At 35.9% G+C, this 12,980-nt stretch overlaps 1 protein-coding gene across 1 annotated transcript; it reads right to left on the reverse strand.

Annotated features, from left to right (window-relative positions):
- Positions 1 to 2,778: 2,778 nt before the first annotated feature.
- On the reverse strand, positions 2,779 to 8,763 carry LOC110770264 (uncharacterized). Its single transcript, XM_021974362.1, has 4 exons — positions 8,321 to 8,763; positions 7,804 to 8,169; positions 4,385 to 4,501; positions 2,779 to 4,054 (listed from the first exon to the last, which is right to left on the reverse strand). The coding sequence occupies exons 1-4, from the start codon at positions 8,761 to 8,763 to the stop codon at positions 2,779 to 2,781; spliced, it is 2,202 nt and encodes a 733-aa protein (XP_021830054.1).
- Between the last annotated feature and the right edge of the window lie 4,217 nt (positions 8,764 to 12,980).

The raw sequence follows: 12,980 nt of genomic DNA on the forward strand, positions 1-12,980 counted from the left end.
CCACCAACACCATCACTCGACGGCCTTGTAGTTCAGGCCGTGAACCTAACAGCTGAGACCAGTTCCTCTCTCGGCTACAATCGTTTGACCAGGAAGACAGATCAAACAGGCGCACCATTCATCCATCCAAAACTCATCGAAACATCAACGCACGGTAAACCGTGCTGGCACGCCCGCGCACAACCGCACCGCACCCAAAAGCAGGAAACCCCGTGTTAACGCACATCCCCTCGGCCCGGAACTCCAGGCCGTGAGATTTGCGCGGCAGACAGGTTGTCAATCTAAGCACTCAGCAGAAGGACCATTTTAACCACTAATCTCAAAGGTTCAATCTCAATAGTATTCACAGTTGTAAAACACATTAGAAAGAGAGATGTCAATCTAAGATCAAGTAAACACGAAGCAATTCCAAGAGAGTTTAGCTCATTTCCCAACAAGCCGTAAAGAACACCAATCAAAACAAAGGCAAAATATATAGAAAAAAGTTTTAAGATTTTTTTTTATAAAAAAATGAAAAATAAAATAAAATGCAATTTTTACACAATGAGATGCATTTGAGACAGTAGCCTTGCTGTTCAAAAGATAGTACAAATGCCAATGGACTTTCGGAGGTGTTCAAATCTAGTAGTATCTAAGGGTTTTGTAAAATATCAGCAAGTTAATTGTCACTATTCACATAATCAAGTCGAAGAGCCCCATCTTCAACCAACTCACGAATAAAATGATGTCGGATATCAATATGCTTGGTTCGGGAATGCTCAACAGGATTCTGAGAAATATTTATGGCACTTTGATTATCACAGAAAATGAGCAGCTTACCTTGATTAAAGCCATAATCACACAACATTTGCTTCATCCACAAAACTTGAGTACAACAACTCCCAGCTGCGATGTACTCAGCTTTAGCTGTGGAAAGTGATACACAGTTTTGTTTCTTACTGTGCCATGAAACCATATTGTTTCCACGATAAAAACAGCCACCATATGTGCTTTTTGATCATCAATATTTCCAGCCCAGTCTGCATCTGAATAACCTGCAATTTCAATGTTGGAATCAGATGAGTAATAAATTCCCTATTTGAGAGTACCACTTACATATCTAATGATTCTTTTAACATCGAGTAAATGAGATTCTTTTGGACAAGACTGAAATCATGCACAAACACCAACAAAAAATGATATATCAAGTCTACTAGCAGTTAAGTAGAGTAAACTCCCTATCATGCTCTTGTAAAGTGTCTGGTCAACATCTTTTCCAGTTAGATCTTTATGAAGCTTGGTAGTGGTTGCTCATGGGATTTGTGACTGGCTTTGCACTTTCCAATCCAAACTTTGAAACCAAGTCCTTCGCATACTTAGTTTGAGATAGAAACATCCCATCTTTTAATTGTTGTACTTGTAATCCAAGGAAGTAAGTTTGTTCACCACTCATACTCATTTCAAATTCATTTTGCATGACGTCAGTAAATTCAGAAACAAAGGCATTTGAAGTTGAACCAAAAACAATATCATCCACATATATTTGTGCAACCATTAGATCATGATCAACCCTTTTGACAAACAAGGTTTTGTCAATTGTGCCCATGGTGTAACCCTTTAGCAACAAATGAGAGGATAATCTCTCATACCAAGCTCGAGGAGCTTGTTTTAAGCCATACAAAGCCTTTCTGAGCCGATACACATGATCAGGATGAAAAGGTTCTTTAAATCCTGCAGGTTGTTCAACATACACCTCTTCCTTGAGCAAGCCATTTAGAAATGCACTTTTGACATCCATTTGATACAACTTGAACTTTAGATGACAAGCAACAGCCAGCAACAATCTAACCGATTCCAAGCAAACAACTGGAGCAAATGTTTCATCGAAATCAATGCCTTCAACTTGAGTATATCCTAGAGCAGAATTTCTCACAACATTTCCCTTCTCATCTGTCTTGTTTCTGAAGATCCATTTTGTACCAATGACATTGGTGTTAGTTGGTCTCTGAACAAGATACCAAACATCATTTCTAGTGAATTGATTGAGCTCCTCTTGCATAGCTAAGATCCATTCATTGTCCACAACAGCCTCTTTGACATTTTTTGGTTCGAGATGAGATACATAGCATAAATAGCTTATCTCTTCTGTAAGTTGAGCCTTTTGACTTCGAGTCATTCTTTGAGCATTGGGATCACCAATGATATCTATAACCTGATGATCTCGTTGAACTTGTTTGACTCCTGGACGTTGAACTTGTGAACTTGTATTACTGGTCTCAACGATTGTGGCAATGTGGTCTTGAATGTCAATGTCACTATGATCAGTTGTAGAAGCTTCCTTCACATTAGATAAACTTTGTGGCACTGGAATATCAACACACTCATCAAAAGGTTCGAATTCATATGTCTTACAATCATCAATAACAACATATATCAATTCCATGACAATTTTGGTTCGATGATTGTAAACTCTATAAGCCATAGAATTTAAGGAGTAACCAAGAAAAGTATCGGTATCACTACGGGCATCAAACTTTCCCACCAAATCTCTATCCTTATAGATGTAGCAAATACTATCAAAGATTCGAAGATGACTTACATTGGGTTTCTTACCTTTCCAGAGCTCATATGGTGTGGTGTTTGTACTTGGTCTAAGATACACTCTATTTAAGTTATAACATGTTGTACCAATAGCTTCATCCCAGAAACGCTTGGCTAGATTTGCAGCATTTAGCATGACTCTTCCCATCTCAATCAGTACTCTATTCTTACGTTCAACAACACCATTTTGTTGTGGTGTTATTGGAGCAGAAAACTCATAAACTCATGAGCAATTCCATTAGTATTGCAAAAATCATGAAAAGATGCATTTTCAAATTCAGTCCCATGATCTGTTCTAAGACGAACTACTTTATCATTTTTCTCATTTTGAATCTTAAAACAAATTTTAGAAAATGAATCAAATGCATCGGATTTAGCAGCAAGAAAGTCTACCCAAGCATACCTTGAAAATTCATAAACTAAAACAAGAATGTATTTCTTACCACCAATGTTGTGAGTTGACATTGGACCAACCAGATCCATATGCATAAGCTCAAGAATTCTGGTGGTTCCAATGAACTTAGTTGCACTGTGAGCTGTCCTAGTTTGCTTCCCAATTTGACATCCTCCACACACTCCTTCAGGCTTTCCACTTAGTGATGGTAGTCCACGAACGTAAGACTTCTTTGACAACTTGAGCAAATCTCGATAATTCACATGTCCTAATCTTTTGTGCCAAAACTCCACTTGATCATCTGCTGCCTTGAAACACAAATTTGAATTGTCAGTGCTAGTGCAATAACAATTCTCTTTTGATCTTGGTGCACATATAACTTGCTTGCCACTTAAATCACTAACTATGCAATTTTTGGTGTTGAACTTAACTTCTCCAAACTCATCACATAACTGACTAATACTCAAAAGATTAGTAGTTAGTCCATCAACAAGTATAACATCATTTAAGGGAGGTAAGCCAACAATCTTGATAGTACCTTTACCTAAAATGCAAGCTTTCTTATCGTCACCAAAGGTTACAGACCCACTTACCTTCATATCGACGAAAGATTCAAACCAATTTTTGTCACCTGTCATGTGTCTAGAACAACCACTATCAAAGTACCATTTGTCTTTGAGACATGCACTCAGAGCTGTAAATGCAACCATACAAACAACATTAGTCTCATCTATGTTAGAAGTGATAGCTAAGGAACATAGTAAGTTCTCTTGAACATTTTCTTTTCTTGATCCAGCTTGTTCCTTTTTCTTCCATATCCATTTCTGCTTCATTGTTCCAGATTGCATTAAAGCTGACAATCTGCAAACTTCTTTTGCTAACTCTGAAATTTGATTTTGAAGATTTTCTGCAGTAAACTTGTCAAACTTTTTAACTCTATTTTGACATCTTGGCCTAATATGACCTGTTTCTCCACAACCATGACACACTTGATTAAACCTTTTTGGCACAAAACTAGTCATAACATTATCATGTAAAACAGTTGCATTCATATTTTTAGAGGCAATATCAGAAGCAACACTGTTAGAGTTAATAATAGGTTTAACAAATTTAGTCACAGAATTAGTTGAAGAGGAGAGTTTGAAGCCTATACCTGTTTTGTCACCATTTGGTTTACCCATTTCAATCATTCTGTCAAGTTTTTCAGCTCCTATGATCAATCTGTGCAGTTTCTCCTCAGCTTCCTTGAGCTTTTCCTTCAACAAGTCTCTCTCAGCAAGTAAGTTGTTGACTTAGGATCGAAGAGATGTTTCAGTCCTCTGCCACTCATCCTCCTATTTGTGCACTTTGATCTTGAGTCCATCATTTTGTTTCTTCACTTTGTCAAAGTTAAGATACAATTCCTTGTACCTTTCTCTGGTTTCTTCAATATCTACGTCCTCCTCATCTGAATCATCAGATTCATCATTGTTTTCAAGGGCAACAAAAGCAATCTCTTCCTCCTCAACCTTAGACATATCTGACTCACTGTCACTCCAAGAATTACACTACTACAATAAAGTTAATAGACAACGGTTTTTAGCCGTTGTTAAAAGTCTTCTAAAACCGTTGAGGTTAGGAGTGTCGTCTTTTCTACCTATTTATGACAACGGTCAAAAATCGTTGTAATATGTCACTTTCAACAACGGTTTTTAAGGAAAACCGTTGTCAATTCTCATAACAGGTGTAAAAGAGCGACCGTTGTAATATGGCCCTTTCAACAACGGTTTTTATAATAACCGTTGTAGTAAGTCACCTTCAACAACGGTTTTTCTCAATAACCGTTGTAATATGGTTCTTTCCACAATGGTCATTGATGACTTTGCACAACGGTTTTTAGAATAATCGTTGTAAATGTTCTTATTATACAATGGTTGTTGGTTCAAACCATTGTAATAAGAGGATTTCTACAACAGTTCGAGTGGGTAACCGTTGTAGTTAAGAAGGTGACCGTTGTAATAATGATATTCCTTCAGTACAGAATATGATTTTAAAAAAAATTAGTATTGTTGCATTCCAAAATTAACGAATATAGGCAAAACAATGATGTATTCATATTTCAATATCAAAAGTATTTGAACCATACAATTCCAAAACTGGTTCAATTACAACAATTTGAGGTGTACAGGCAATCTAAAGCTTTGAATTTAATACATACATCCCAAAGCTACCAACCACAGAATCTAAAACTTTGTACATTTTATGTGAAAATTCTACCATTCACAAAATGACAATCAAAGTGATTGCCACGTAATCATGCTCAAAAGAAACCAAAACAATGGTTGATAACCCTGTCCACTATTCTGAGCAAAAAAACCTTGTCCACTTTGAGGTCTGAGCTACACATAATTGGTCATCACATAATCTGCCCACTCACTCCGTACTTCATCAATTTGATTTTGTGTATATGTACAATCATTTGTTTTACTCCACTGTAACAAGATATCAAAAATAAGACTTAGCCAAGTCTCATAATAAAAAAGTAGTCTTAATCAAAGATTTAGTTTCCATTCAAATTAACTTCTTCATTTTACTTTGTAACTGCACCATGTGGTGTGTATGACAAAAGCTAGCTCAAGTTTAAGAGAAAAAGTAGATACTTTGAAGCTAGCTCAGGTCTAGACCTTGCACAATTTAGAGAAGTCCATGGAACCTCTGCCATACAGAACAGAGCCACGATAGTAATCCCAGCAGAATAGCAGAATAGCAGTGACAGAGATTATCTACAAAGCTTTGAAGGAAGACAGTTCTTGAAAGCCAAATAGCAGAAGATCACATTTCATCTAAATTGGTTTTGTGATGAGGCTCCTCCTTACAATTTTGTACTAAAAAACTTTCCATGTTTGAAATGTCAAGGAATAGCTAAAACTTCCATTATTGACAACTCCAAATTCCATATATAGCAAGCTATACAACACATTATAAAAATTCAAAGCACGAAAGCAACAAATTCGCATACCAAAATAAAAGCAAAATAACCACATTTGAGAAACACAAATAATTAATTAATTAAAAATAAGGTATGGTCTCAAATCAAGAGAAGAATGCAAATTCATGCTGCCAGGGATCGAAATTGACTTGGTTAAATAAGATATGAAGCATTGGTCATATCTGAATCAAGTAAAGGAAGGGGCAAAACGGACAATTAAGATGAGAGGAGGCAGCCATCGTGATTGAGAAACAAGGAAACAATGGGAAAACAAGAGAAACATAAATAGAGAAAAGCACTCCAGAGTTCTTACCTATCAAAGCTTCAAAGTGAGTGCAACAGCCGTAGAGGGCAAGAGAGATGGAAAAGCTAAGCACATGCAGAGGAAACAAACAGAGATGGTTAACACCCAAATCACAACAGTGTCGAAATAAATTGAAACCCTAATTTTTTTTTTTCTTTACCTTTGTTGATTGAGGTAGAGCACCCGAAAGCCAACACCCAAATGGTTAGATTAAAACCCAAATCAGTAACCCTAAAATTACAACCCAAATCCCTCTGAACTAGAAGGAGGGAGGAGAGAGAAAGAGACGGGAGAGGGAGGAGAGAGAGAGAGAGAGAGAGAGAGAGAGAGAGAGAGAGAGAGAAAGCGTGGAGAGAGGGAGACAAGAGAGACAGAGTCTCTCTGTCTATGGCTGTGGCGAAAGCAAGGCGACGAGGTGGGAAGCAAGACCGCGGAGAGAGGTAGAAGAAGATAGAAGAGAGATAAGAGACAATGAGAACTATCGAGCTTAAGAAAAAATGTTCACTCCGTTTTTTTTTTTTTAAAGCTTCAATTACAACGGTTGAAACAAAAACCGTTGTAATTAGTTGTGAAAAAAAATCAGAAAACCACATACCCTAAACCACAACGCTTAAAAACCCCCTTTAACAACGGTTACGTAATAACCGTTGTGGAAGAAACAACTACAACGGTTTTGGAGCCAACCGTTGTGTATTCAGCGTTGTCTTTTTGAATATTTGTAGTAGTGTTATAAGAGGCTTTTAGGGCTTTCTTCTCCTCTTTTTGTTTAGAGATAGTGTTTGCACACTCTTTGGCTTCATGTCCATACCCTGAACATGCATACAGTGGCGGATCCAGGATTCGAAATCCGGCTGGGCGAAACTTAAATTAAAAACTCGACGTTATGAGTGAATCTCATTAATAAACATAAAAATATACACCTAGTAGGAGGACATAATGAGCCTTACCATCAAATGCATTTCTATATATAAATAAAAGTTTAGCAACAAAGAAAAAACTAATCTTTTTCTTTAAAAAAAAAAAATTCCAACAAATTCTTTGTTTTCTTGGGGTTCGGATTGTGATCTGACATAACAAAAGATAAACTATTTAATCCAACATCCCAAAAAAAAAATCAAATAAATTCTCATAATAACATCAATGCCTTTAATCAAACATTAACATATCAAGAACAAATCAAACATCTCAACAATACCAATATCAAATCAAACATCTCAAAAAAATTCCAAAAATCAAAGACCTCATTAATTTCAACAAAGTCAGCAAATTAAAATTCATTCTTAAGTAACCGCTAGAACATATTAGAACACATAACTTCTAACCTAGTTAAAATATGTTAGATTCAATGTTGTCATATACAACATCTTAAAATTTGAGGTAGGTAATTAAAGAGAAGATAATTAAAGAGGAGATAATTAAAGAAGAGAGAAATTTTAGGTTATGAATACATGTGGGTTGCTCTTTGGGTGGGCATAGGTTTGTATGTTTCACATGAGTTGGCCTATTATATATGGGTATTTTTTATTTTTTAAAATTTCGGGGTAGGCAGCAGCCTACCTTGCCCTAGGCATAGGACCGCCCCTACATGCATAACACTTCCTTCCTTCAGACTTGGGAATGAATCTTTGAGACCTATCTTTTGAAGTCTTGTTTATAGAAGATCTTGTACCTAAACCACTTTCTTTAGAATTTTGCTTCTTCAGTAGCTTTTGAAAATGACGAGTGATTAAGGCAAGTTGCTTCGGATCAATCTCATTACAATCATCATCTTCTTCTTTTGTAACATTCAATGCTAAATTCTTATTGGCCTTCTTTACAGGACATAACTCTGACTCATAGGTTTGCAAGGCTCCACTAAGATCATCAAGAGATAAAGTATCTATATCTCTTGCCTCTTCTATGGCAGTCTTCTTGGGATGAAGTCTGACATGCAATGATCTCAGAATTTTTTCTACTACTTCCACTTCTGGTATAACTTTTCCCAAGCTTGCACAACTATTTACTATCCCAATAAATTTTTTCATAGAATTCAACATAAGGTTCTTCCTCTCCCATTTCGATTTTTTTAAACTACGATATAAGTCTTTGCAGCTTCGATTTTTTGACCTTGTTATTCCCATCATGAACAATCATAAGGTTATCCCATGCTTCCTTTGACATCTTGCAATTTATGATGTGTGCAAACTGTTCGGAAGATACAGCAGCAAATATGGCATTTATGCCCTTCTGATTATAAACACTCATAGCCTTTTCTTCAGCAGTCCATTCTATCTTAGGCTTGGGAATTTGAAATTCACTAACCACAGCATCTTTCTCTTCTACACCATCTTTTGTCTCAATCTTCCGTTTCTCAATAGTTCTCTCAGTCTTGGTAGGTGCAACATATCCTTCCAAAACCAAATCCCAAACATCATCTCCTTGTGCCCAGATATAGGCCTGCATCCTAGCTTTCCATTCTCCATAGTTTTCACCGTTGAACTGCGGAGGATGCGAAGAAGACCCATAATGTCGTTCCATCCTGAGTAACCCCTAGGATCTCTCTAAAATATTAGAGACCTACTCTGGTACCAATTGAAATCGTGCCTCAGGTAGAGTAAATAGATAACCGGAATATGATTAGACAAGGATTTCAATCCCAAATCTAACTAATAAAATCTTGCAGCATAAGTAAATTAACACAAGGATTTTTGTACCCAATGGTACGAGGAAAAAACCCAACCGGGAAAAACCTCTAGAAATCCACTAAGAATGGACTATTACAAGACTCAAGTAGATAAACTCTAAACAAGAATCTATCCAATACTTTTGTCTTGCCTTACTCAGTCCTTGCTTGAACTCTCTCGAATCGATGATCCTCACGAACAAGCATGCCCACACACAGCTTCAATTGCACATAGCTTCCAATATGGAATATGAAATATGAAGATGCAAACTAGAAAGAGAAGAGAGAATGAGAACTATCGGGCCTTGAGAACAAATATTGAGTCACTATTCACTCCGTGTTTTTTTTTTTTAAAGCTTCAATGACAACGGTTGCAACCAAAACTGTTATGGAAAGTCGTAAAATAAAATCAAAAAATCACATACCCCAAACCACAACGCTTATAAACCCCTTTTAACAACGGTTACGTAATAACCGTTGTGGAAAAAACAACTACAACGGTTTTGGAGCCAGCCGTTGTGTATTAAGCGTTGTCTTTTTGAATATTTATAGTAGTGGAAATAATAATATTTTCCACAATTTGTCTCCCCAATACAAAGCTCACTTGAGTGGGAGACACCAACTTGTTCATGAGAGGTCGTAATCTGGAAACAATAATCTTTGAAATGACTCTGTAGATCGTATTACATAGGCTTACGGGCCTTAACTGCTTCATAGAGCTAGGCTTGTCCACTTTAGGAATTAGAGAAATCAATGTATTATTGAGTCCTTCAGGAATGTTCCCACAATTAAAACAATATTGCAACAAGCACACAAGATCCCTTCCACAAATATCCCAAGCATGTTGAAAAAAGTTTGCAAGCATGCCATCAGGGCCAGGGGCTTTAAGGCTCCCAATGGCAAATAAGTTTTGAATCTCCAACACAAAAACATGGCTATTAAGATTTTCAAGAACTCTTTGTTGAATATGTGGGAAACCACATTGAATATTCAAATTGGCCCTTCAAGATTTGGTTGAGAGTATGTTTTCAAAATATCGAATAACAATTTCCTTCATGTCCTCCTTGGAATCAATCCACTGACCAACCTCATTCTCCAACCCTTCTAACTTATTTCTTCTGATTTTGACTATAGTAGATAAATGGAAATTTTTTGTATTTTTATCTCCTTCTTGTAACCACAGATTTCTAGATTCCTGTTTCCAAAAAAGTTCCTCCTGAGCAAGAATATTATTGTATTCATTAGTGACCTTCTTTTCGAGATTCCAAAGATAAGGACTATACCTCTTGCACAACGTTCTCTGAATCCCATCCAATCTAGCCAAAACTCTTTTTTTCTTCTAGAATAAAGCACCAAAAATCTCTTTATTCCAAGTTTTTAGCACAAGGGCGAGATCTTGAAATTTTTTAATAATACCCCTATTATCAATTAGCTAGGAATTCTTTAAGAAATCATCAAACTTGTCATGTTTAAGCCACATAGCTTCAAAAAGAAACGGTTTGAGATGACTATCGGGAATATGCAGACTATCAAGACTCAGAAGCAGTGGGTTATGGTCAGAGTTTATTTTGGGAAGATGCTTGATAAAAGCCTCAAGAAAAGAAATTCTCCAAGAAGTATTACAAATTCCTCTATCAATCCTTTTCCAAATAGTTTTACCATTGTCCCTTTTACCAGTCCAAGTGTAAGGGCTGCCAATAAATCCAAGGTCCACAAGTTTATGAACCTGGATTCAATTAGCAAGTCCACCTGGCTTCCATCTATCACTCCCACCTTTCCTTTCATCAGAGCAAACAGTCTCATTAAAATGGCCAATAATGGTCCATGGCAGATTATGAGCAGCACTAACATCCGTTAAATGCCTTCACAAACAATCTCTTTTCTTGGGACATGGGTTACCACACAAAACTGTCAACAACCAATCCTGAGAACCCACGTCAGATATCAATATAGTAATAGCTTGCTTCATGAGAACTATGGGCTGCACCTTGATCTTAGACTGATTCCAGAGGAGCCAGATGCCTCCCGAGAACCCACTAGCCTCCACAACTTCTTTACTTTCAAAATTAAGTTTCTTAATTACTTTTGCCACTTTGACCCCACTGATTATGGGCTCTAAAATTGCAAGGAAATCAAAATGATGCAAATTCTTCAGATTGTTAATTGTACCAGAAAATTGGTCACCACCAACACCCCTAACATTCCAAATCAGAAACTTGGTGAAAGGAATATTCAAAAATTGGAAATTAAAAATAATACAAAAATACCATTTTACCCCTACATTTAACAAAAAAAAGTTAACAAAATTGATGACAGTAACGATACTAAATTTGAAGGACCACGAGAACGATTTTGGAAATTGAGGGACTTAAATGCAAATCGGGTCAAAGTTCAGGGGCTAATAAAACAAATAATTTAATGAAATCTCATGGTGGGATCAAATTGATGAGTGAGGTGTAACATAAGGACCAATAATGTCAGAAAAAAAAAATATAAAGGACCAAAGGTGATAATTTTGCAAACCTCAGGGACCATTTGTGATAAAACCCAAAATATTTAAAATATTATTTAATCTATGTCAGTAATCTAACGGAAAATTTTGACAGAACGTGACGACGGGACCAAATTGATGTGTGAGGTGTAACATAAGGGTCCAATAATGTCAGAAAAAAAATAAAGGACCAAAGGTGATAATTTGGCAAACCTCAGGGACTATTTGCGATAAAAAAAACCTTTTTTATTTTTAGAAAGACAATATATATATATATATATATTTTTTTTTATACAAGTTTTGACACAAATTTTGAACCATTAGATTAGACTACAATAAATAGATGAGATTAAACAAACTAATTCTTTCATCTTAAAATAATTACAATTTAAGTTAATTAACTTTGCTATTCAATTTTCTCTCTCCTCATTTATGTTTTCACATCTTCCTAAAAGCATCAACATTCTCTCTCAAGACATCTTCTTCTTTTTCATGACTTTCCCTTTTTTCCTCTCTTCAATCTTCTTTTTGCCTTTGAAATAACATCAAAGTCCACACACCATTTTCATCCATAACAAGAAACAACGAACCCAACCTATATAGCAAAATCAAATACTCAGTAAGGAAGATTGACGTAAGGAGGAGGAAGGTTGATCTCTGTGCTTTTTTTTTCTTTCGTTTTTTTCCTTATGCTGCTAAATTAAAACTTCTATTTCCGCTTGCTCAGAAAAACAAAAAAGGATCAAGCATAGGGAATATGTCTAAATTTCTAGATTTTAATATACATGGAGAATTTCCAATTAACCCAAATAAAAAGAAAGGAGCCATGGTTGCTGCTTCTCTTAGTCAATTAGTTGCTAACTTATTGCATATTGAAATAAAATTGAGATTACTGATAAGGGGGGAAAAGAAATTGATTGAGATTCATCATGATCATCCCCGACGAAATTTCAAGAAACTAAGAGCATGATTACCCTGCCCTCCCATGGAAGTCCCCCAAATTCGTTATGATTCTGAGTGGAGAGAAAGTTTATGTGTTTTCTGATTCTTGCGATCTCATGTCCCTTGGGTATTTTCTCAAACTCCATATGCATCGCTTATTTCGATCTAGGTATGAACTGTGTCAAAATAGATAGTATCAATTGCATATAACTAGCAGTAGGCAAATGGAGATTTTTAGCACATCGAGGCTTTGGAGGAGATTACCAACACTGGGCATGGAGGAAGGGAGATGTAGAATTTGGGGTACTATGCAATTCATAATTATTATATTAAAATAATAATAATTTGAATAAATGTATTATATAATATACATATATATATATATACATATATTATTGTAATACCTCAAAAAATTAAATGTGGATTTTCGTATTTCAGTGAAAATAATATTATAGTGAAGAATGATTGTGGGTATTTTATCAAGTGATTTTGGATTGAGACTTTTGAATTAAGTGTGTAATTTCAAGTTTGATAAAAAATGCCATTACGTAACATTTTGTGAATATTTCAAAGGACATTTAAGAAATTGAAGTGAGACCATTATAATTAGGGCAATAATAGTCGACTCAACGAACATGT

Source organism: Prunus avium, chromosome 7 (genome assembly GCF_965620075.1).
Source record: "Prunus avium chromosome 7, drPruAviu1.hap1.1, whole genome shotgun sequence".
Lineage (NCBI taxonomy): Eukaryota > Viridiplantae > Streptophyta > Magnoliopsida > Rosales > Rosaceae > Prunus > Prunus avium.